Source organism: Hyposmocoma kahamanoa, unplaced genomic scaffold (genome assembly GCF_003589595.1).
Source record: "Hyposmocoma kahamanoa isolate Upper Pololo Valley unplaced genomic scaffold, ASM358959v1 63, whole genome shotgun sequence".
Classification (NCBI taxonomy): Eukaryota; Metazoa; Arthropoda; class Insecta; order Lepidoptera; family Cosmopterigidae; genus Hyposmocoma; species Hyposmocoma kahamanoa.
Window position 1 is genome coordinate 20,970,456 of NW_020653851.1, and position 27,829 is coordinate 20,998,284.

A 27,829-nucleotide genomic window follows, 5' to 3' on the forward strand; every position below is an offset into this window, starting at 1 on the left:
AAGGTTTATGCTTGTAAGAATGTTATTTCGGCACCCTTTAAAATAATGAAAACAAGGAAGGGTAATATTGACTGTCATTAATTTTCTGATGTTTTACTACCATAATATCAATTTTCGTCACACTTGCACGTAAATAGTATGATTGCATGCAGGCTAACTTGGTTATAATTCCCGAAATAAAACCCTCGGGCCTTTTTTCTCATTAACGACCATGGCTGTAATGCGAAGAAAAAAGGCCCAAGGACTTTATTTGGGGCATTATAGTTAAGTTAGCCTGCATGAAATCATACTATTTACATGCAAGTGTGATGTAAAACATTGTATGATTCACGGGCGTTACGGGAATTACGAACTTCGACTCCGAAAGCCCTCAGTTTTCGACCTCGGGCTTCTAATAGAGCCTCGGTCGTAATTCCTTATTTACCGCCATTAATACTCAATGTACTAATATTTTTTATTAAATTACTTCACTAGTATGTTATAAATATTAATACAAAGATTGTTGCTTTGTTTTGGGATCCTAACTATATATCCATGTTTCGTCACCTGTTATTATGTCCCACACCAAATTTGACGCCCCTTTGTTGAATCTGGTAAGCATGGCATTGCACCAAGTGACGCGATCCGTTTTTTGAGTCTCAGTCGAATTGTGTGGGATCCACCGAGAGCACAACTTTTTCATACCCAAATATTTGTGTAGTATTGATTGTATTTGACTCATGTCTATACCTAAAGATGCCCGAATCGCATGGTATATCACATGCCAGTCTGTTTTGATCATACAGCGCACAGCATCGATGTTTTTGTTGTTCACAGCTGTGGACAGCCTTACAGCTACCAGACGTTGACAAGAGACGTCGCTTTATAAATTGTAATATTGATTTTAATATTATGGTGTTTCACTAACATGACATTCATTTATTTGTGAAATTATTCCACTAGTTTGTTATAATTATTAATACAAAGATCGAACACAAAGAAAAATAATTTTGATCTGAGAGGACTCGAGTCTCCGTCTGTACTATAACCAGGGCAGGGAATTTTTCTTTGTCTTCGTAATTATAATAAGGAAGGGTCTTTAATAAATATTCAAATTCAACAATCACGATATGCAATTCGTATGCCAAATAAATAACACGAAAACTAATTTTATTTTGTTCACATAAAGTTCAGATTCTAATGTGGAATGTTGATAAGAAATCAGGTGCTCGTACTACAACGTGTTCGAAATCCATGAAGGAAAGTCTTCCATCGCCGTCGACGTCTGCCTCATCCAGAACACTGGCTACGATCTCGTCCCTTTCGTGTGGATGTAATTCCCCTCTTGTCAACAATCTTGTCGCTTCAAGCAAGTCTTCCCTTCCTATGTACATGTCATCATCAAGGTCGTATATTCGGAATGCGTACCTGAAACATTTTAATAAAAATATTTGTTGAATACGATACAGAGACATATTAAATTTGAATTTGATGACTGGGACTTATTCTTAAACGACTTCAAAGTCAAAAAATTATTTATTCCACAGGTAAAATAAATTTACGCTTGAAGTCGTCACATTTGAGCGACTTGCTCGTTCACTACGCTGACTTCCCTGAGAAGAACGAGCAAGAAACCTTAGGGATTGCTTTTTTGAAATAAACTTAAATGCTATGGAATACACTTTGCAATAAAATCAAATTTGTGTGGAGTCTAGAGCCATGTCGTCTTTCCATAAATCTTTATCTAACACGTAGTCTTCAATTTTGTAATATGACTTTTCAATCAAAATGTTTTTAATGTAGTATTATAAAGTATAGGACATGTTATTATGGGTTGATAATGATGATATTACGTTTTGAGTTTCTTAATTATTTGATATATATCTTTTTAACCCTTTTTTTTTTTTTTTGACGGGGGGGAAATCTTTATGGATACCCCTGAGCCCAGGGAGACTCAGGGGTTATGTGGGGACTCTCCCTCCAGACTGGAGGGCCTACCCCACTAAAACCCCCCCGGGTTTCCCTCTCGCCGGTTGAGTCGGCGCCGTGGGATCAGTGATATCTTTTTAACCCTTAATTACTCGCACTTACTGTCATGCACTATAAAATAATAACATCGGTCTACGCCTACAGTAAAGTTACTAGGAAGCACTAATTCGTGCCATATGATATTTTAGTGACAAATAGGACGTCAAAGAGTATGGACGCGTCATTGCACTCTAAGTGCGTGACCCGTACGACGACTTACGTAACCTTTTTCGTCTCAGGTAAGTAAATCTATTATTAATATTAGTTGTGTTTTTGAATAGTATCTTGTATTATTTTTTTTTATTGAGTTTGTAAAATAAAAGTTTAGAATTGATTTTTGCGTTAAAATTTCCGGTTTTTATGTATATATATGACAAATATTTCAAAAAAAATCAGTTGCCTACAATACACCACGTAGTCGACATTGACTAGACGTTAGGCGACAAGAAAAATCGTACCCATGTGAGACATTATTTCTTACGACAGCGTGTAGTAGAACTAGTTCAAAATTACCAAAGACAACAGGAAAATATGAAAACAAACCCCAAAAGTTATAACAAATCGACTTATTGAGGTGTATGATCTGAAGAATCGAGCAGTCCCATCGACAGCTAAGCGTGGACTGTGCAATAACTGCAAAAATTCATGAAATGCACTAAATTTGTTTTCAATGACCAGTCTAGGATCTATTATCAGACTTGTGATATCAGGGATTCGAAAAATATTATTTTGATTTTCATTTCAGAATGCTTCAAAAGTGTAATTTTAGAGAGGATTTATAGTTCCTTTTTTATAAGTTTCTATTAGTTTTTATTTGAATTGCTCCTTTAAGTTCTGTGTTACGTGTAATATTGAGATTTTTAGTTAATACTATTATTAGTTCGTTAGAAATCTTCCTAGTAAATTGGAGCCAGAGAGCCGCCCATGCGAGTAGTTGTGTGATTTTCTTCGTGCGAGTAACCAAGGGTTAAGCTGATGACTCTACAACCAATGCACAATAAATAAATAATCATAAAAGTAACTAACTATTTTCTTTTTGGCGTGTCTCTTTACGAGGAAATTGATATACATAGGTATATTAATATAATTGATATCTTATACATTATGTTACAATATTTCTAAATACAAAGAATGGCAATAACACTCATCTCAAGCGGGAAACTCATTAGTTATCGTGGGTAATAAAAATATACCGAAATTGCTAGCTAATGTTGATCGACGCCTTGCGTGAACGTGGCCAATTCGTCATTATGATAGCCAGGCAAGTCATGTTTGTGAAAAACGCATGTTGCAATAAATGAATGGATTCTAGAATTGAGATTAAACCCCGACGTCTTGGGGATATTTGAAAAATTATATAAGTCGCTGCGCACCTTTGGTGTAATAAGACCACATCTGCAAAATTACAGCTTTTCATTAGAGAGGTTTTTCAAATTCAAATTGAAATCGTCTTTATTGCGTAGGCAAGCAAATTACATTTGAAATCGTCACATTATTTTAAATTTTATTAAATTTTTAATTAATTTAATTTTTTTATGTGAAATTACTCCACTAAACGATGAAGCATGCACACCTAAATAAAGCCTATTCACTCTCCCGGATTCGGCTAAAAAGTCGTTGAAAAACCAAATACAAAGACACGATAACAAGCACATAGAAAAATTCGTGAGATCCGCTGGTTCGTTCCGTGGCTTAGTTGGAATAGCGTCTGGCATGGTACGCTAGAAGACGTCAGTTCCAATCGGGCCTGATCGAATGAATTATTTCTGAGTGTTCGAACTTTGTATTTATCATTATCGTCATATTAATTAAACTTTACTGCTCATTCGTAAGGCAATGTACCATAACAAGAATGAGCAAGGAACTCTAGGGGTTGCTCTTTTTTTGAATACATTTAACATTTACAATATTTATTTCAAACATATCGTGGGTTGAGTATACACTACCACGGATTCTTGTCATCCAAGTGCGCAGAAGCTGTATAATACTAACCTTTAGTATAAAGTTTTTGTTTCACTATAGTTTTAAACCTCGTAAATGGCATGGCGTTTAAAGATTATTTTTTTGTAGGAGTGTTACAAAATGTATCTTAATACGTAACACCATGTAACACGATTTATGTTTTTTTTCACATACTCATGCCTTGCACTGGGGAAACCCTGAATCGCGGGTGCCATGGACAGACACATAGACAACTATAAATTACACACAAATTCACAAGAGGAATAAATGTAAGCCATACAAATATTTCCCTTTTAAATTACATTTAAATAGTCCCGGGAATCGAACCCGACATGTCTGCGTGGCAGACCAGTCTGGTAACCGTTAGGCCACGGAGGCACTTTCTGAGTTATCAATATCATTTTTTAATTGGTGCGAACATAAAAACGTGAAATACTATATTTCCCGAAGAAAACTTTGAATTAGTGGTCAGAACAGCCAAAAGTTGAAAATTACATACCATTATGGAAACGAAGAAAGTTTCGAGTGTTTTTATTTAAAAACGAAAAGAGAACATTAATATTTCAAATCAATGTTATATTTCAACCAAAATTCTACAAATATGTGACAAAGAACCTAGAAATGTGTAGATTTGCGAGATCACGTAGGTAAATACCACTGTGGCAGTCACAGAAGTGAAGTTACAGGGGTGTATAAAACTAGAAACAGAACCTTTTTAAAAATTTGTTACATAATTTGTTCCAAATATTTCATATGACTTTTTTATAACATTAAGTGATGGGACGAACAAGTGGTGTAGCTGGTGGTAAGCTGCACTGCTGCCCATAACAGCTGCAGTGCCATTCAGAGCTTTAAATCGCAATGATCTGAGGGGCACTGCGCCCGTCGCCCTGAGACATAAGTTGACAAGTCCCATGTGCCTGTAATTTCACCAGTACCCTTAGAGTGACACAAGTAACATCCGAAGTGGGTCCAAGTTTTCTAGATTTCTATAGTTTCGCATTCGGAATAAATACGAATCGGATGCTCTCATTACTGCTTGGCGGCAGAAATAGGTAGCAGTACTTCCCGGACGAACTCTTTTACAAGGATATCTGCTGCTACTAATTTCGTGTGATAAAAACACTTTTGACGAAACAAATTATACCGAGAATATGAAATGTTTATGAAATGTATCTATGACAGATTGCTACAGCGGTGCATAAAATTTTCACCCAAATGTTTCTTCTCGGTAACGCGTCTGTCGAAAACATTCAAAAATGGGTTTTTATTATTGTCACGTACAGTGCATTTTTCAAAACAACAAGACGAGGAGCGAGCTCGACGACAGCGCCCCGTGTTTTGTTTTTCTTAAATTGTTGAGCAAAATCGCATTTAATGAAGCCGGGTCTGACAGGCATACATGAGCATAGCCACTGGTAATATGTCAGTCTTTTTTTAATTAAAAAATGTTCACATAAATTTATCCAAGCGTAACTTTTTCTATTTTTAACCGACTTGAAAAAAAAGGAGGAGGTTATACTTTCGTCTGTATATATCGCACTGCTATTACAATAGTGTTGTAACTCAAAATATGTGAAATTTAATATTATATCATTACTGAACGTAAAATTTGATTCTCTACACGTGAAAAAAACCGGCGTTGGAATATTGTAAGAAACAATAAAAAGATATCCACTTGACTCAAAATGAGATAGTTCTGGCCAAAATAATCCTGTATTCAAAAATATTGAATTATTTTTTCCGTTTCATTTTTAATCTATTTAAGAAATTGTTTAAGTGTCTATCTATCATTACAATTTATGTATGTTATGAACTATAACATAAATAAATTGTAATAATTTTTTGCGGGAAGTGAGTAATTCGCTTTTCAACGATTCTGAGAAAGTCCACTTTTTGAGTTAATACACTATTGTATTTTGATTTCAGATTTCTCCGTCAATTGTAGACCGATTTTGAAAATTATTTTTTTGTTTGCAAGGGTGAATTCTCGTCGTGGTCCCATTGTCACTAAATCAGAATCTGATGAGGGGATCCATCGAAATCGAGGAAAATCCTCCAATTTTTGACACGTTCACTGACATATCGATTTCTCCATGAATTGTGGACCAATTTTGAAAATTCTTTTTTGTTTGAAAGGGTATAACGATGCTGCTCCGGGTTCGTTTCAGCTATCACAAAGTAAAAAAAAAATCCGTAAATAAAAGTCGACTTTCCACTTGACACAATACATGTAACCAACAAATCACAGTCACCATGACAACCAGAAAAAAGTACAAAATGTACAAATGTGTCCGAAACAGTCCCATTGTCACTAAAAAATTCGGAGTCTGATGAGGGGATCCCATGGAAATCGGAAAAAGCCGATAAGTGAACTTTTAAGGGCGGTTTTCTTTTTCAATGAAAAAGTTACAATTATGATTTGCTATGTTATCAAGCGACGGGACGAACAAGTCGTGCGCCGTTGGTAAGCGACACGCCTAACCATAATAGTTTCAATGTCACAAAAAGCTTTAAATCGCAAAGATCTGACATAAAATTTACAAGTCCCATGTGCCTGCAGTTTTACCAGCATCATTACTTTCAAACCGGACAATATTAACGCAAGAACAGTAACCAGTAATAAGAATTGCTGGGTCCCAAGCCTATTAAGTTTCTTGAAACCACTTGATCTCTGTAATTCCATTGAGACTCCACTGCTGCAATTATGATAACATTTGTTATTCTGCTAAATCTAGTTGCAATGGCAGTTGAGTCTCAACATTGTCAGCGGGATGGCAGCATCGAGTATATAACCAGAAATAGAGACGAAATGTTATTTAATTTGTTTGAAAACTATTCTGCCAAATCATTACGGTGACAACTGTCGACCAGTTTAACTAGAGCTTTGCTTTTTTTATAATGGACGAAAATTGGAAAATTACATATTTAATATTTAATTACCGATTAAATGTGAACCGTTTGTTTTGTAATTACATGTTTTGCTGTTTTTCCCATACCACCGAATGGAATAGCTCCCCATTGTTACAGATAATATATTTATTACAATAAGAAATATTTTTGGAATATACGGAGACATACACATGGGTCAGTGGTTGGCGCTATACTATTTCAGCTTTCTGATTCGTGATTTCAACGCAAACGAGAGTTGATATTTCAATGTGATATAAGGCCCATTTTCCTGATGAGTTGCCAGGGATGGATGACCCTTATTTCGTCTCTATTTCTGGTTATATACACGATGGATGGCAGTGATGGCATTCATTCATTCAATCACTAACGATCGATGTTGCCTTACAATTTATGTACCATGGGCATTACTATGTAGAAATACAAATACCAAATTGCAGGTTGAACGAAAAAAAAAAAATTTTTATTTCGTTTAACCAGCAATTTGATCTTCATATGAAATATATATAATATTAGTAGACTACATCACTGACGTGCCAACCACTTGCCATTGTCAAGCTAAATATCAAAGAATTGTAATGTCTCTACAATTTTTTTGCTCTGCTTTCTCTGCTCAATGGCTAACAACTATTGACAAATTATTACTTCTAAAGCTTCTAAGCAGAATACCAAACGTATAAATTCTATATAACACACAACTGACATGTTTTAATATTCCCAGAATTGGGGCAGAATATAGGTCATTCTTTTGTAAAAAAATATTAATATTTTTGTACCTAATAACCCTTTGTTTTTGCGCAAAATTACGTACTTGAAAAGCAAATAGGCGATGTTTTTCTTTAATACAAAAATGGTGCGCATTTCACCTCTGTCGCACCTGATGGAAAGAGGCGATGAGGTCGAAGATGTTGCATTCGCAAATAACGCCTAATTAGTAAATAACGCCTATTCACTCTCGACTTGAAAAGACCCAAGTTAAAGCGTTCGGGAAATAAGTCCGCTGGCAGATAAATCCTCTCCCTAGCCGCTCGCCATATAAATGTGGAGGCAAAACGGTTCGTGCAAATCCAACATAGGGGTGGAACCCCATCCTATGTCGAATCCCCCGATAATGGAAAGGCCAAAGCGGAATTAACTTTTGCAATTCCATCGCACACTCTCCGTGATATGTCCAGTAGAAAAACGATAAGCAGGATTTTACGCCGGAGTTCAAGGCTCTGCAGCTTCGCTTCTACTAAATTCGAGTCACCTATAAGCCTCTTGGCACGATTTTGACGTCAAAAACTCAACCGCGTTTTTATATTTGCTCTAAAAATGTCTCACTAAGATTGGTCGTTCTATATTAGTACTATAGTTAAGTTTAATCATTATGACATTTAAGATTAATTTAATTTAATTTGCTTTGGAATTTTCATGTTCAATGTCAATTTTGATTTGGAGTTGGATTAATTATTTTAAAATTCATTTAAGATTTGAAATTGGAATATAAATTTTTGTTCCAATTATTTCACATGTTAAGCAATTATAAATGGAATATAATTATTGAATTGACGTTATTCTTGTAAATACCTGTATAATTTGTATTTACTTTTAATTAACAATGGGATAAGTGTCTCGATTCCATCCGCGTTAAGAATCATAAGACCCAGTTCACAATTTTGCGCGGGAACGTTTCAATTGTTTTTTTTTTTTTTTTTTTGTGTGTGTTATGCTATTATGAACCAATTTTAATGACGCAGGCATCTGTGGACCGATTTTGATAATTAGTTTAATACAATACTTCAGTATTGGTTTCATTTGAATTTGAAGAAAATTTTCCACCTCTAAGGGTGGCAAATTAGGGGATGACTTCGGTTTCGCGCACTTTTCGCTATCCGATTTCAATAAAACTTGGCAAATACATATGTCGGTTTTTTTTACAAAAAACTTATTGTGGTTTACGATTGGTTACGTAGATGGAGTCCATCTTTATATAAACTGATACCATTGAATCAAGTTGATAGAAATAAAAGTTATTATTAAAGTAGAAACGACAATGTTTGAAGAAATTGATGCAAAACCAACATTTTGCATGCAAATAAGATCAGTGGCGTACCGCTTTAATGCCAAGTTATTGCTAAAGTTACAGGAGCTTCGTAACTGCGGTTAACTCTTTAGCCAGTTATATCTGACTCACCAGGCTTTAATGTCCCTTGGTGCAGCCTCGCTAAAGACGGACATCATGTCCAGGAAATCCTCGAAGGTCAGATTGCCGGAGCCGTCGTGCGAGAATACCTGGCAGATACGTCGCTTGAAAGGATTCTCCTAGAAAATACATAAAAACTGTATTATTGATTTAATTCTATCATAATCTATCGATAAAACTTCTGTCGAATAGTTTTGTAGATTTGAATCTTACAAATTTTTCTATGCGTTGTTACCATTGACTTACAAATAAATGGACGACGGGTCTAATACAAACACCACGAAAAAAATGTCCCAAGTCAACCTATTTAAACGTAGTGACATGTCAAGGAATATGAAAAAGCTAAAACGTTGAATTTAAATTGTAATGTCATCGCAGTATTGTTTAATTTTGCTTGCTTCGCTGTCAGTCGAACAAACGAAGACTAGAGTGTGAATGACGCTCTGTATACGATTTTAACGCCCTATATGTTCGGACACTTTTTAGCGCGGACCCGACGTGAATATAATTGTAAGTCAATGGTTGTCACAGATCTTTGTTTTCTCATAGAAATCTATGAAACTTTTTCTTTATTCAACTCTAAACTTGTTGTAATTGGCAAAACAGACACAGGAAGGAATTTTAATACAAATAAAATTTTATTCAAATTCCTTTAATACAAAAAACGTGCAAATGTAAAGAGCAAAGAACTAGACAAAAAAGAAATTAATAAACAAAAAATATGAATAAGTCAACTCGGGTGTAGTATTACAATGAAGAAAAATATCACTGAAACATGAACGTTGAAATATTAAATCAAAAATAATGAGTACCTGGAATTGCTTTAGGCACACCTGTGCCTTTATAAAAAAGACGAAATATTTTTTATACACATTTATTTTTCATCTTCTAAAAATGATGACGCAAAGGCAATTTTCCTTTATGAGTTGGACAAACACAGTGTGTTTTTTCGTTGAATTATATCTTTTTTTTAATTTACCGTTTTATTTAGTCTTTGAATATAATAAAATATCATTTCGCTCTATACTCTATGTTTATATTAACGGAGTTGTAATCTCAAACGCAGAACTTACGACCATCATGTGATTGTATAAGTTCTTGACATCTTGTTTTAATTACAATACGACAGTAAAGGAAAACATAGCGAGGATACCTGTATGTAGAGTTTCAAAGTATGTAGTAATAGTAGAGGATATATGTCGCACCTTTGGAACGAAAGTGACTCAACACAAAATTTTAAGATTTTGGGAAGACAATCTCAAAATATAATTTTCAGAAACTAGACGCTGTGAACATATTACTGAACTTTTTTTTTTTAATTTGACCTAACAAGAATCAAGTCTCTTTTTTTCAACAGCGTATGCAAGATTATTTGACCTTATTGAGATTAAGCCGTTTTAATTATAAGAGAAAGGAGTAAGTCGCTTTTGTATAAATTTAACGATGATTTTCGGAATGTCACTTTTTGTTCGTATTGTCTTTGCAGGTTCAACACGAGATTCAACACGAAATGCGGCGTTTACATCGCGGTAGCAGAATTTGAAATATATGAAAGAGAGACCCATGTAGGGAGTCTATGCTACACGTAGTGTTGGGTAGGACATGAAATTAAAATGAGTTCGAGGACCTCATTTGAAAAAGTGAGGCGGTGCCATGTCCTACTTTAAATGAGGCGAGGTAGTGGTAAGAATGTTTGCAACTACGGCAATAACTCAACAGACAGGGAATATTAAGCACATTTTCATAACTTGACTATATCGATAATTTAAGTGTTATGATATAGTATAAATAAATGTTAATTTAGTGTAGTACTATGGTAGCATGATCATATGATGTAAAATCAGGTAAAATCCGGGCAGTGTAGGACAAATCCTTGTTGCATTTGTTGAATTCGAAGCAGTGTGACATGAGGCTATGACATGAGGTGAGGTTTGATTTAAACTTTCACGATTTTTCCACATTATTTGATTTTTAATTCGAGACTTAATCACGTATAAAACATATTTTATTTTATTAACCTCGACGTACCGTAATTTCAACCGAGAAGACGGTTTTAAGCTTTCATCATCATGGGATCCAGTTATCAGCAAGCGTAAACGACATCAAGTATTGCCCGAACAGTCGCCGGATGTCGTGAGTGTTGTGTGTCGGTCTAGTGAGAATCCTAGTGCACAAATAAATAATGAAGATCAAGTGTGGGCAGTTAGAAAAACTCGCACGACTAGAAGATGCTGACACCCGCCTCTTCAGCCCCTTCGAGACCATGGACGTTGCAATATGTCCGAAACGTCGAGGTAAATAAAATAAAATATGTTTTACACGTGACTAAGTCCCGAATTAAAAATCAAATAATGAGGTGAGGTGTGAGGTGGGACATTTTAATGACATGAGATGTTGTGACAAACTAACCAAGCAAGTGGTACAAATGAGTTGCCTTGTATATGAGTAACTCAACACTAGCCACACGAGTTTTAATGGAGCAGTTCCAGATTAACAACCTTACGAACAGTGATTTTTAAAGTCGTTTTACGGTATAAAATAATTTTCTTCATATTTTTAATTAGGTTACTTTCTTTCTTGGGGTGCGATTTGGTTTTGAATTAGGTCACCTTCGTTCTTAAGGTGCGGATAGACTTCAAATAAATAAATATAAATATTAGACAACATCACCTATTTTGCCCTGATCCCAAGTATGTAATTAAAGCAATTGTGTTATGGAAATCGTAAACAACAACGGTACCGCAAAAACCCAGACTCGAGACATACAGAAAAGTTAGTTTTCTGCATTGACTCGGTCGGTGACCGAACCCGGGTCCTCGGAGATGGACCTCGACCACGGAGGTCAGCTAAAGAAAAGAATGGCTAAATTTAAATCTACGGTTTAATAGACTTATTTTATTTACTCACTTTAAGCTCTGGAAGTTTTTCAATCTCCTCGACCGGAACGGCGATGGTGTGCGCTTGACTTTCTGTCATGCGTTTGGGCACCAGCTCCGGGTTCACGTCGCGGAACCGCTTGAATACCCTGGCCACAGTAAAATAAAGACCTCTCGTATAAATTACGATAAATAGACGACAACGAAATGAAGGAATAAACCAAAATCTAAGGCTAATTTTGCTGAGGAGTTTTCCGCGCTCTCATAACCACAATTCCTTATGTTATCAAGCAATAAGATGGCCAAGTCGTGTGCCAGGTGGTAAGCTGCACGCCTATCCATGACAGTTGCAGTGCCACTCAGAGATTTTAATCGCAAAGATCTGAGGGGCACTGCCACTGCGCCCGCCATCCCAATATATAAATTAACAAGTCTCAGGTGCCTGTAATTTTACCAGCAACCTTAACCCTTCAAAACCGAAATGCATTAAGCTCACATTATTGCGTGATGGCAGAAATAGATAAGGATAATAACACACTCACAGCCCCGGGTGTATCGCGGGTGCCACAGACACACACAACCACAAATTACACCCAAACTCACGAGCGAAATAAATGTAGGCCATGCAAATATTAATCAGTCGGACACGAAGACAGTTTAATAAATTGGCATTACTTGGACAAACATTTTCACAAGCTACTAAAGTAACAGTAGAGCTCCTTTGAAAGAGTTCGTCCAGGGAAGTACTGCCACCTTATTTATTTCTGCCGCCATGCAGTAATATCAGCATTACTGTTTTCCGGTTTTGAAGGGTAAGGGTGCTGGTGAAATTACAGGCACATGGGACTTCTCAATTTATGTATCAGGGTGATGGGCGCAGTGGCGGTGCGCCTCATACCTTTGCGATTTAAAGAGCTGAGTGACACTACAACTGTTACGGACAGGCGTGTAGCCTTACCATCAGACGCAAGACTTGTTCGTTCCGTCTCTTGATCTTATATACTTGATATTAAAATAATGTGAACTATATGCAACAAATTATGTATATATGAAATTTTATAATTCCACTAAATAAGCAGAAGAAAATTAGCGAATACTTTTTTTCGTAGAATCTTTAAGCCCCTCTCCTGAAAAGTTGCTATTTTGCAGATGTGACCTTATTACATAAGAGTGTGAGTTGTAAATTATAATTTTACCAATGATGATTTTTAAATGTTTATGTATGTATTCTTTATATCACTTGTAATTATATCATCAACATCAGTCAAAATGATTACTCGACTTTTATTCTGTACGAAAATTCCTTTAAGCCTTGAGGTAAACTTGATTTTTGTCTCTGAAAATATTTTAGAAGAAATGCTGCACGTTCCTCGTTGCTTTATTTCCGCGAGATGAATACTTAAAATTTCAATTTCATGCTTGTAAAACAACTCAAACAACAAAAATCGTTTAATATTTTGTTAATAAGTTTTTTTTGTACAATGTACTCTACATAGCGGAAACGGTATTTCTTTATGGTACCAAGTAACGGGACGAACAAGTCGTGTGTCTATAACAGTTGCAGTGTGACTCAGAACTTTACATTGCAAACACCCGAGGACATTGCTACTGCGTCACCCTGAGACATAAGCTGATACACACCCTTCAAAACCGGAACGCCAAGCAGTAATGCTCACGTTACTGCTTGGCGGCAGAAATAAGTAAGGTGACAGTAAGTACTTACCTGGACGAACTTTCACAAAGAGGTCTACTGCTACTAAATTAATGGTGGTAGGCTTCCTTTGTGTTTGTAATACGTCTGGGTAAGTATGGCATTCCTGCTTGTTTCTATTATAAAGCACACAGTTTTTCGGGATTGAAGGATACAGCAGGTCCACCAGAACCACCGCAATCACAGGCAAACTTACAATGCAGTCTAGTTTTTGTGACATCCGACCATGACTCCCGTACATCATTTTTACCCACCGCGACTCCTTCTGGGAGCACAATTATGTCAGTGACTACATCAGTCCGTATGCTCTATCGCCAAACATACTATATTCCCCATCATCGTCGTCAACCCCTCACACGTCCCACTACTGGTCATGAGTCTCCTCCATATAAAGTGAGTTTACATGTTAAGGTTATGTTCTATTATGATACGAGTGCGATCCTTAGGTTTGATAAATACGTGACTTTAAGGTTAAATAAAAACGTTTTTCGGAATTTATTTTTATATCTTAATTTAGAACTTCTTAATAAGAAACTAACGTTACTTTTTTAAAACTAGCGCAAAAATCAATTTGAAATGAAAAAGTTAAAAGAAAAATGTATGTCCGGTCGGATCCGACCGGATCGAAGGAATTTTTTCTGAGTGTTCGATCTTTGTATTAATAATTATAACAAACTAGTGGAGTAATTTCACAAAAAATAATTGAATATCAATTCAATAAACATTTAATTAATACAGTGAATAGCGACATCTCTCGCCAGGACTGGTAGCTGTAAAGGTACTAACTGGGTGATAAATCTGTTAAAGATTTCTCATAGATGGTGCTACGACTAAAAAGTTGTTGAAAGACCAAGTACAAAGACACGACGCAAGCACATAGAAAAATTCGTGAGGTCCGTTGGTTCGTTCCGTGGCTTAGTTGGTATAGCGTCTGGCACGGTATGCAAGAAGACGTCGGTTCGTATCCGACCGGATCGAAGGAATTTTTTCTGAGTGTAATTTTCTGAGTGTTCGATCTTTGTATTAATAATAATTATAACAAACTAGTGGAGTCATTTCACAAAAAATAATTGAATATCAATTCAATAAAAATTTAAGAAAAATGTATATTTTTTGAAGATGGAGAAAACGGGATTCGTATCTAATTTTTTAACGATTTGCATCAAATGAAGAAGTGATAACTGAACCAGAGGCTTATTTTTCCGTATGACAAAAAAAAATGTATGAGTTGAAGAAGGTGGGATATCACTAGTCAATTGTGTAAGAGATTACGTAGAAAATAAATAATAATTTAAAAACAATGTTTCTTTACTTCTTATAAACCTAGTTATCGTATGTATATATATAGATTGTGTTACAAGTTTTCTGTATACAGTGAATGGGAATTACATTAGTCATCCAGAGGAAAATTCATTTAGTCATCGGGGTAATGATACCGAAAATGTATGCCATTGCTGATCGACGTCTTGCGTGAACTCAGCCACTTCATTATGATAGCTAGGTAGGTCAAACGGCAAGAGCTGTAAACATGAAAGTAAACTTACTTTAGCAGTAGAGCTCCTTGTGTAAGAGTTCGTCCAGGGAAGTACTGCCACCTTACCTATTTCTGCCTCCAAGCAGTAATGTTAGCATTACTGCGTTTCGGTTTTGAAGGGTAAAGGTGCTGGTGAAATTACAGGCACATGGGACTTGTCGACTTGTGTTTCAGGGTGACAGGCAAAGTGGTAGTGCCCCTCAGACCTTTGCGATTTAAAGTTCTGAGTGGGACTGCAACTGTTATGTACAGGCGTGTAGCTTACCATCAAGCGTACGACTCGTTAGTCCCGTCACATGATATTATAAAAATAAAATAAACAATTTAAAAACAAAAAACAAAACAAAATGAGCAACCACAAACAAAATATTTTTTTTTCTGAGTGTTCGATCTTTGCATTAATAATTATAACAAACTAGTGGAATAATTTCACAAAAAATAATTGAATATCAATTCAATAAAAATTTAAAATACAGTGAATAGCGACATCTCTCGCCAGGGCTGGAACTGTAAGGATCTAACTGGGTGATAAAACTTTCATAGATTTCTCATAGATGGTGCTACGACTAAAAAGTCATTGAAAAAACCAAATACAAAGATACGACGCAAGCACATAGAAAAATTCGTGAGGTCCGCTGGTGCGTTCCGTTGCTTAGTTGGCATAGCGTCTAGCACGGTAAGCTAGAAGACGTCGGTTTGAATCCGGCCGGAGCGAGGAATTTTTCTGAGTGTTCGATCTTTGTATTAATAATTATAACAAACTAGTGGAATAATTTCACAAAAAAGTCATTGAATATCAATTCAATAAAAATTTAGAATAAACAAATTTTTTATCTCTGAAATTATTTTCATGGAATATATATTTTTAAATATTCATCATTTAATTTAATAAATCATAATTTCAACATAATTATAATACAGCAACATGGAAAGCAATTTAGAAAACTCGACCTACACGTTAATTAACTTTCTTGGAATTTTTAAATCTAATTACTGGCATTAAAATTATAAAAAAAAATATTGTAGAATAAAATAAAGTAAATTGTACCGTTCTACTATTATATAGTTATTAATTATGCAGACATCGAAGGCAGATGTAATATGTGCATTCGGAGCCAAAAACAGTACCTCTACCACGAAATTACTCTGGCAGTTGTCGCTAAAATATAAAACGTCCCTAGCTGTCATAAGAAGAAACAACATTTTGGATACAAATATTTTACACGGTCGCTAGCGAGAACTGTCGCAGTAATCTCATGATAATGGCGTAGGGCATAGTTGTTTACTTTGCGAGAGTTGTATTTCCAACACTAGATTAGTGTGGGTGAGTGGGTATATGATGGTTACTGAAGGTAAGGTATTGATTAACTCCAGACCTTCACTAATTGCGAATTAATGACACAAGAGCCAAAAACTTGGACTGCTATTTGGGATGGCATAGGAGTATGTAGATGTACCTATACGTATACATACGGCAATTCCGTTTTCCTTTGGTAATGCCGCCGATATTAGCAGAATCTTTGTCCGGAAGAAACGTGCGGTGCTTTGAGAGATAAGTTTAAAGAGATTAACATTCAGTACATTTACGAAAATGTTATTCATGTTCAGAAGAATAGTATTTTAAATTAAAAATAGTGAGACATAACATTAACACGAGGAATAAAAATAATTGGAATTCTTCCAATTCAGCTATTCTTGACGTCGTCCTCACAAAGTTATTTAAGAAGCAATGTATAAGCTTGTATAATAAGATTCCGGTTGATATTCAAAATTTGCCATTTACGTTGTTTAAAACTATAGTAACAGCCACAGCTTCTGCGTATTTGGATGACAAGAATCTGTTGTACTCACCCGTTTAAGATCTAAGATGATCTACGATGTTTCAATCTAAGATGTTTGAAATAAATATTGTAAATGTTAATGTAAATGTATAAAAATGTTAAAACAATGTTAAGCAACTGTATAGTTTCTAGCTCATTCTTCTCAGGGGACTCTGCCTTACGAATGAGCAGTAGAGTTTAAGATACAGATGATTGGAATTTGAATTTGAATCATAATCGTAACGTATGCTGAGGTATATAGAGTGAGTTCTTGCACACCTAGTGATTTACCAGTCTTGATCTTTAGGATCACGCCATATCGTACGAGTATACCTATTCCGGTAACTATCGATGTGTAACTGATCGATCGCGAAGTAAATTCGTTCAGGGGACTTGCCGAGAAAGAGCTGCAATGCCCAAAACACAGTGCAAATAGCAGGAATATTGTGACACGTCGGTTACAGGGAGGTTGTTATATTGATTCATTTTGGATCTTACAGTTCTACTTAATTAATTGGCTCCTTGGGGTTGGACTATGAAACTCTGCAGATCTTCACGTGTCGTGGTCCCGTTACTGTGGCAAAGCTACCATGATCTTATGGTGTCAGATGCGTATTTCTGGTGAGTTCCACGCGTAAATTCGGCCAAGATTCGGAGTAGTCTAGAAATAGAAAAGCAGGCAAATGATAGTGGACTAGGAGGGAATAAGAAGACTGCAAAAAATTACACGGCTATCTCCCGAGTGACGTCAAAGACGTATTTATGAGGTGTTGTTGGAAAGAGCCCTGAGCAATACGAAATGAATCCGATTCGTCTCGTATAACCAAGATGGTTCATTGGGCCTTGAAAGGGTGAAAGATTTTGTTCGGGGTACTCTAAATGTGTACAGTTTATACGCCTGTAAACAATACCCTATGAGGCATCAGTTTCGAGGGTGCGGGCATATTATGCCTGAATCGAAGGTTGCAAAACGCGTCTTCCTTTTTCAACTTCAGAAAGATAGGTGAACACAAGTCGGCCAGTTAATGCAAAACAAGGATGTTCAGGAAGACTCATGAAAAATTGCGATATTGATCCCCAAATGTGGGTGGAAGTCCTCAGTCGAGACACTTTGTGTGTAACAAGGTGACGGAATTTGCAGAACAGAGACATTTATAGGTTCTCAAGGCTATAGCTCCTATAGTCTTATTTTACTACTTTGCCGACAGTGTCTATAAGATAGATAACATTAGCAACTGTAGCCATTTAAGGGTGAACAACAGTAGCTCTTGCCCAAAACAATAACACTCGCCGTCGCCGAAACCGACAACAATGTCGGAAACAATCAATCTAATTAAAGAACATCGCACACATTATTGATAATATGGGTATCATACGAGTATATAGGTATTTGTTTCCTGACGTAACTAATACATAACAGCCCCGATCAATATAAATTAATTACATTTATTTCTCATCGACCCCATCGGAATATGTTCTCATGTGAACGACTGTGACGTCCATCAATTATATCAATATATAAACCTACATGTGGAAAAGTTTACAGGTATTCAAGGACAGTACGTCACATGTAATTAGATATTTAGGCACGTGTTGTTGGTCTTAAACTAATCTGGAGTTAACTTAAGTCTAGGCCATACCGCAAACGAAGCTACGCTAATTTGGCTTGGCTCACTTAGTTGCATGCAAAGGCAAGTTAAGAAAATATGTAGTATAAGTAGTGACGTGCTAGCAGGAGAGCGACGTATTTTCCATAGTTTAGCGGGATCGTTGGGTTAGTTTAGTGAGCTCGGTTAACTTAGTTCGCGGTGCAAACGGATATTTGCCCCAGCTACATGAGCTAAGTTAGCTTAGCTTCGTTCGCGGTGTGGCCTGCGCTTTACCTATACATTTTATGTCCCTATCTACCGACCCGAGAGATATGGTTTTCCGTAGAGATTACGGGCTCGACGACAAGACCAGGGTTCAGCGGGCGTCCGAGCCAAGTCCTCCGCCAATGATACGCCTTTGCGTCTCTGGTGGACCCGGACTTGGGTATGGACTCGCTGGGGTTTGTGGTTAGCTGCAGAGACGGACATGTTTGTCTACCCCGGTAGTGTATGTTCGGGGCGTCTGTCTCGTGGGCAGCTAGCGCGACTTAGTAGCGGTCTAGTTGAGGGCCTGAAGCAAGGAGACGCGCGGAGCACGTGAGTTGCCCTTAAATTGGAAGCTATGTTCGGACATTGTCGCAGGACACTGCGACTGGTATCTCCGGCACTAGCCCGGAGAGCTAATAGAGGATAGGCTAGATATTCTCCACTCCCTCCAGCCGCTTAGGTTATTAGGAACTGGAGAGACGTCATTTTTCGGCGTCGGGAAGTGAGCGTGCCTTATCGCTCCGCCACCAATGATGAGATTTGGTGGTGGACTCAGAGTCGACGGCTTAGCGGTGGTAACCGCTAGTTGTGCAATGCGCAACGGGAAGTGAGCGTCTCTACAGTTCCGGTACCTGTTTGGAAAATAGGGAGGGTACTGTACGTGTGCCCGGGGCGGCTTACCCAAGGCACTAGCCTCTCGAAGAACCGGATGAAGTCAAGTGACAGAGGTCTGTGACTACCCTGTACACTGGCTGACTTGGGGCCATAACCTGTACTTATAAGCTTCCCGTTGAGGGAACGCTATGTGTTGAATACCTATATTATACACCGGTTTCAGCATTGACATAACTCAAAAATGGCAAACGTGATAAGTAAAAAAAGTGACGATTCTATTTTTGAATTTTACACCCTAAGTATCAGTCATTGAAAATGACAATAGCGGGGTTTACACACACGCTTTATCGCGTGTGATACAGTCAATCGTGTGCGATTGAGCGTACGTGTAAAGATGTTAGAAGGAAAAGGCAATCGCGCGCGATTGCGCGCGAAGGCTTTCACGCGCGCAATCATGTACGCTCCTGGGGACCTACTATGAGCTCTTATAGCAATTCTGTTTAAGCCCGTAACTTGGATAGATTGTCCATTCAATTTAGGTTTTCCGTCCGAAATCCGTTCACATGTTCTTTCATAGTAAAATCGCATCATGACGTGTCATTTCCATGCACATGGTGGTTTCATCTGTCAAAATAAGCAATTCAAAGAAAGTTACTCCGTGACTACCTTTTTTTTGACTATGTTGAGATTATGTTACATTTTTAAGAGATTTCGTTTAAGTTTTATAATATTTTCAGTTTCATAATTATATATTATGTTTTTAGGCTATATAGCCAATTGTCAATAAATAGAATAGGATAGAATGTGCACTAAGTCCGGTTCGATCCGATAAAATACGATTATAGCTTGTACATCTAGATAAAATGATCGCTGTGTCATTTCGGGCCGTCATTTCTAGGATTCGGAACAAATACGAATCGCATGCACTGCGGCGGTATATTTAAATATTTAAATGTTAGAGTGAAGTCGCCTGCTTCATTGGGTGGGAAAAGTTTTAAAAAGGGTATAAGTAAATAGGCTTTATGTCGGTGAGTTAAGGGCGACCGTTGCTTGAGTTGTGAGTAGAGTTAGCTATATAATGAAAAAAGGTAGACAACTTTTACGAAATGTTGATCTTTAATAAAAAGCTACGCCAAGACCGGACTTAACAACTTTTATCTACCGTATATTTTGGTTTACCCTTAAATTTCTTTGGTTAAGTTCGTTTTATTGATGCTCGTGGTTTGAAATCGGTCTAATAAATAAACTTTGATTTGTGATACGTAGGTAAGAATGTGATGCTTGTTAATAAGATTATATGGGGAAATTAAACATATCACCTTAAAGAATGAAAGTGACCTATCAAAAATTTATACTTTTGGGAATTCTTACGGATAGTATGTTTTATAGTTGTCACATTTTCACATTATTTACAAAAACTAGTCGGTTTAAGGCACGTTTATACTGAAATTCTTCTTTGTCATTTGACCTAACTGGAATTAAGTATCTTTCAGATGTTATGACCTTATCAAGATTAAGCAGCTTTAATGGCGAAAGAGAGTCCTCAAAGCAATAAAGTAAGTTTTAAAAAGCGTTTATAAAAAATTAATGATGATTTAATTAGCCTCGATTGCTAATCCGTTACTTTTTCACCAACACACGTGTGGCGTTTGCATACAAATGCCGTACTCAGCCATTCTTGATCATTAGGTTAGTGTTTTGTTTTATATATATATTTTAATTTAATTTCTTGTTATGCGTTTTTATTCCCGCCTTTAATTTTTTCTGTGTGTTTCTCATTTATTACATTATGTTTTTTTTATGATACCCAGTGACGGCACGGACAAGACGTGCGTCTTTATTATTATTTAAAAAAATGCACATTTGACCTCCATCTCACCTGATGGATAGTGATAATGAAGTCGATGATATGGCATGCATACCAAAATATACCTTTTCACAAGCGCGTTGAAAATACGCAAGTTATAAAGTTCGGGGAATAAGTCTACATGTAGGGAATTCCACTCCTCAGCTGTTCGTCATATTAATGTGGAAGCGGAACGCTTCGAACGAATACTTGGAATATCCAAAACATAGGGGTGGCTCAGCTTACATCTAGTCCCCCGATGATGGAAAGGGAACGGAATTATATTATGCAAGTCCATCTGGTGGTAAGCGACACGCCTGTTCATAGCAGTCCCGAGAGATAGTTTTCCGGAGAGACTACGGGCTCGACGGCAAGACAGGATACGGCGGGCGCCTGGGTCTGGCCCTCCGAGTGTCATACGCCTTCAAGGGCATCTCTGTCGGACCCGGACCCTGTGGTGCGTGGCCGGGGCGTTAATCCCGCACGCAGCTAGCACGACTTAGTAGCGGTCTAGTAGAGGGCCTGAGGCGAGGAGACGCGCGGGGCTCGTAAGTTACCGTTTAAGTCGGTAGCTATGTCCGGACATTGTCGCAGAACATTACTAATTGGCTTCTCCGGCACTAGCCCGAGACGCCGAGAGACGCCGTTCATTCGGCGTCGAGAAGTAAGCGCGCCTTAAAGCTCCGCCACCAATGAGGAGATTTGGTAGTCGACTTAGAGTCGACGGTTCAGCGGTGGCACCCTTTATTCGTGCGGAGCGCGACGGGAAGTGAGCGTGCCTATAGCTCCGATACCTATCTGGAAAACAGGGAGGGTGCTGTACGTGCATCCAGGGCCTCTCACCAAAGGCTCTAGCCTTACAGAGAACCTGATGAAGTCCGCGCAAACGGGCTGATCCGGGGTTAGGGCCTGACTTAGATGTTTCTTGTGCGTGTTCGCTAGCACTGGTCATAGTGCCCTTCCCGCATAACCAAGAGGTTGATAGGGAGGGGCACCATAAACAAAACTTATGTAGAAAGATATGGGACTGTCCAAAGCAGTGGCAGTACCATTCAGTGCTTTAAATCGCAAAGAACTGAGGGGCACTGCCACTGAGGCATAAGTTGACAAGTCCCATGTGCCTGTAATTTCACCAGCACCCTTACCTTTCAAAACTGGGACTCAGTATTCCTTGGCGGCTAAAATAGATAAGGTGGCAGTACTCTCTGTCTATATATAACACTTTTACAAGGAGCTCTAGGCTACTAGGTTATATCTATCTATTCTCATCAATCCACTACAAAGGAAGATATTATCGCCTCCCGCATTTATTGCTAGCTTTATTTAGGCCTTTCTTTCTTATCCCGTCTGTGAACGATAAATATTACAGTGAATCTTGAACTTGGCTGTAGTTCAAATGGGACACAATGGGTCACTCATCCCTAGGCAATTTTCGATCCAATTATTATAATAGAACTGAATTATTATCGTCATAAAGATTTGTGTTGATCGATTGAATGGTATTTATTATTAATCTTTCTTTGTAGTGAATGTAATGGAATTTGATAGTCAATATTCTCGCCTTATGTGAATAACTCGTATGTTTTCAGGAAAATTTTTGAATGTATTTTTTCAGGAAAGATAAGCACACTCCTGTAAACCGTTCAGAGAGGTTTTATAAGAGGTTTTATAAGTTTTTTCTACGAGTAAATAAAATAATAAAACACATTGACTTACAAATAAATGGACGACGGGTCTAATACAAAAACCACGAAAAAAATGTCCCAAGTCAACCTATTCGAAATTTAAATTGTAATGTCATCGCAGTATCGCGCTGTCAGTAGAACAAATGAAGACTAAAGCGGAGTGTGGCACTCTGTATACGATTTTAGCGCCTTACAAGTGCGGACACTTTTTAGCGCGGACCCGACATCCATATTATTGTAAGTCAATGATAAAACACAACCAATATTTAAGAAAATATATTTGTTAACAACCTAACAAACTCAAACGCTACAAAACAAAAACCAAAGAGATAGAATAGAAGTGGCCAAGTACCGCTCAAATTTTAACCAATCTTTTTTTTTATAAAGGCCTATAGCCAGCTAGTCGGCTTGTCAAACCTTTATGCTTATTTAACCAATGAGGAGGCAGTAGAACGTTTGAGTAGTGTTAGCTGTAATTTGATATTATAGTTAGCAAAAATACAGCGTACTTTTTTGAAACTTATTATAGCTCTGTGGTTAGAACTGTGTGTAATAATGAAATTCTTCAGTTCAGTAGCGAGTACTATAGACAATACAATTTTGATTCAGAACTAAAAAGAGCGCCTTTGTGATAATATGGTTTATGAAATTATAGTTGACAGATTAAAATTAAGTAGTAGATAATAGTTATTTTTGATATAAGTGCGGAGAGTTAGTCATTATTCACGAGTCTCGAGGCTTCTTGGTCCGAGCCAGAGGCGAGAGGGTCAAGACGCGAGACAAGTGAAAATGACAAATCCGCACGTGTATCAAACGACGTTTTTTAATACATTTGCGAAAAAACTATATTGAAAGTAAAATAAAACAGTATTTAAACAAAACTCATTTTCTGCTAGTAAATTAAAATAATGAAATACACCCACTGCAACCATTAGTTAAAAGTCTATGGAAATCTAGTTCTAACGTGCTGTTTTTGTTTATTTTCTGTAATATCGGTCTGTAACCACTTTTCTTATTATGAAGTCCTGGTACTTTTGTTTAAACTTCTTTAGGAACCCGTGCACGGTAGTGAGATACAATTTATCTGTAATAAATACATAGAACAAATAAATATATACATAAAAATCTCGCCTGTCACCCATTCAGGGGTAGGCAGAGACTATTACTATTAGAGAGATACGTTCATTATATAGTATTTGTAAATAAATATAAGTTTTAATGACGAATGACTTATGTACGTCACAAAGCACATAAATATTAAATAAATATACAACTTCTTTAGTTCTATGTTTAAGACTTAAAACAACAGTAAATTTAAAAAAAACTGGAAAAATAAAAAGCACTAGTGCGAGAAATCCAACTTTCCGCACGATTTGTAGTTCGAAAAATACCACGTTTTGAGCAACTGTATTAAAAATATTTTTTTCACCACACTAGCTCGCAAACGTTTTCTTTCTCATAAGAAATCTGCGCGCAAAAGCGTTTTTTGCATGCTAGCGTGAAAAAAGTTTTCGAAATTCGAACTTGACGATGGACTGTGGTGTACCTAAGTTTTTCTTTCAAAGAAAAAAAGATAATGACACGTTCAACTAACGCGATTTGAATTACTTATTTATGTAATATAAATGCCTTGGTATCTTATTATTATTGACTTTAAATTGACAATGATAACTAATTGTGTTTATTAAATTATATCGATTCGTCGAAGAACTAAAATGATTTCAATAATCACTTAATCACACAAAATTATAAGTACAAGCGAGAATAAAAACTGATGAGGTGCAAATTCAGAACGCATCCGAAGACAAACTTTTTCTATTAATTTAAAAAAAACTGACGTTTTGTATTCTAACTGTTTTTCTTTCATCTACCATTTTCCTCGCTATAGTGAGGTGAAATCTTGTGTGTTTCGCTCGGCAGCAAAGTTGTTTTGCGTTTCGTACCTTGCAACCGTCGCTACGCTCTGTAATCTATTTTTAAACCACTCGCTTGTGGTTCAATCTTAGCCACATTCGCTTGCTCAAGTTTTAATACGAGCACTCGCGTCAAACAGTGCAGCCTTGCATAACAAATATCTATTTTGCATGCCAGTCTTATTTTATGGCGAAAAGTTTGTTATCTCCACCACCATGTTTATAACTAATCAATGTTTTGATTGATTAATAAGAAAGTGTCCTTTAAACTATAGTTAACACGTGTTGTTTGTTACCATTCAAATTAGTTAAATTATACTTTTTTTATGATACCAAGTGACACAAGCGCCTGTCATCCTGAGCCATAAGTTGCATAAGGCGAAATTGCAAATGCTTGCAATTTCGCCAGCACCCTTACCCTTCAAAAGCGAAACACAGTAATGCTGACATTACTGCTTGGTGGCAGAAATAGGTAAAGGGCAGTACTTCCCTGGACGAACTCTTTCAGATGGAGCTCCAATGCTACTAAAAACTCTTTAGGATGCTACATTACTCTAATAAAAATTAATATTTATAGACGGCCTAATAAAAGTTACCTAAAACAATATATGTAAAAATGCGTAAACGGTGTTTTCATTTTACAATGAAGAATTATGCTGATATAATTATAGAAATTACCAGATTTGACGACTTCTGTTGCCCAGTGACTAATATTGAGGGCGCTATATGATGAGGTCCCGGGTTCAATTCCTACAGGGATCAATTTGGGAAAATAAATTTCAAAATTAATCCTGATCTGGGTGTGCTGCGTAGTATCCTGTAATTAGTTAATTGCGTTGCGTATTTAAGTTTCAGATTACATGATTGGTGTAGTTGTGTACCAGATTATGAAGTTACAATAATAAGCCGCACCCTTGAAGTAATAAAGGCACATCTTTAAAATTACAACTTTTCAGGAGAGAGGCTTAAAAGTTCTACGATAAAAATTAGTCGATAACTTTCTTATGCTTATATAGAAGAGTTATAAAATTTCACATATACATAATTTGTATCATGTAGTTCATTATTTTTATGACTTTCATGTAATACGCTTGTATCTATAATCTTTTGTCACATCATCACATGTGGTGGTAGAAAATAATGCAATAAATTCTTAAATGACGTGTGAGTTCGGTTATAAATAGAAAAATAGTGTTATCTAAAAAGAATGATATCCAATTGTATGGGTGGATGATATAAAGGGATTTTTATTATTATTGATGTTAGGTTTATATTTGGCCACAATGTTATTTGATGAATGTGGACGAAGATGGTACAGTCACGTGTTTTAATGTATATATAGGATGTGAAATTGCAATCAAATCGAGACGATCCAATGGACACTACGCCAACTTAATTTCTGTTCTATAATCTGCTTTTAACGCAAACAGCCTTAATTAATTTACTACTATTATACTCCCCGAATTTTGTGGAAAAAAAAAGAAACAAAAAGTGAAAATCGGTAAAAAACAAAAAAAGAACTTTGAGAAAAAAGAAACAAAACACAAAATAAAAAAAATCGAAATAATCTCCGGAAATGAAATTATACATTACATTCTAAAGTATAATTTCAATTCCGGAGACTTTCGATTTTTTTATTATGTGTTTTGTTTCTTAGGCATATAACTTAAAATAAACAATATTTTGGTTTGCACAGATTATTATTTTATGAAAATATATTGCTATTTTTTTATGTTTTTTTTTTGTTCATAATATAAGCGCGTATTGCCTTCCATCTCTCCAGATGGAAAGTGACGATGAGGTCGGCAATTGAGCATGCACACCTAACTAATGCCTATTCACTTTCGTCTTGAAAAGGCCCAAGTTATAACGTTCAGGGAATAAGTTTGCAGGCAAGGAATTCTACTTCGTTCCTTTCCGTTCGCCTCTTAAATGTTACGTTTTATTATCTATTATTTATTTATATTTAATAAGAAGGTCGAAATTTTAATGTATGTAATGTAATTTACGCTAGAGATTGCACATGCTTGCCTCGAAATGTGTAAGAATAAATACAAAGTGTAAGGTAACATGAAGGCAAATATTACCTTTTGCACAGTAAAATATTACAGTTATAAGTAACCGATCCATCATATTCGTGTTATCAATAAAAACATATACGTTATTCTTACCGCAATATTTCTTTCCTTGTAAAAAATGTACAGTCCTGTTTCAGAAAACAAAGAAAAGTTTTCATCAAGACATTCTACCACCAGTAAAATATACGGCACTTCAAGTAAGAAATAGAAAACTACTCCTAACGCCATACATGTAAGGTACATATTCGTTCAACAAAGGTATTAGATTTCCACCCTCTCAAATCATTGTCAAGGCTGGAAAATATTTACCAACATCTGAAACAAAACACTACGCAACAAAAAACTTAATTAACTAAATACCTGATAGTCTTCTAACTGTTGTTCCGTAAAAGTCACAACTTTGTTCCCCATTCCTATGAGTCCGTTTATTTACTAGTAAAAATGTATAGAAAAAAGTATGAAAGCAACCTATTGTCGCGATGGCTGTAAAATACTGGCCGCAAGCGTTGGGATTGGGCGGGTCCATAGAGCAACATATAGGACAGATACGACGTGTCAAGGCTTTGCGTGCTGAATTAAACCTAACGTTGATTAAGAGTGTGAATTCTAGCGATGTAAAACCTTTTAAAATAATTACTTACATAAGTGTTGTTCTTACCGCTTACTATTGCGTGTTCTCTGTTGAAAAGCCTATTCCATTTATTCATTTCATTAAGCAATTTGGTTTATTCAAATCAACAACACGACAATGGTTTACGACTTCGCTGTTCTAATAATTTTATGTGTATAATCATGAAACCTATCTATTATTATTATATTAATCATTGAAAA

General features: G+C 36.5%; 1 protein-coding gene across 1 annotated transcript; it reads right to left on the bottom strand.

The window, feature by feature from the left end:
• Positions 1-1,169: 1,169 nt before the first annotated feature.
• LOC113230519 (calcium and integrin-binding family member 3) lies at positions 1,170-27,409 on the bottom strand. The gene is made up of 5 exons (XM_026464486.1): positions 27,359-27,409; positions 27,092-27,126; positions 11,972-12,089; positions 9,056-9,183; positions 1,170-1,407 (listed from the first exon to the last, which is right to left on the bottom strand). The coding sequence occupies exons 1-5, from the start codon at positions 27,407-27,409 to the stop codon at positions 1,170-1,172; spliced, it is 570 nt and encodes a 189-aa protein (XP_026320271.1).
• Positions 27,410-27,829: the final 420 nt, after the last annotated feature.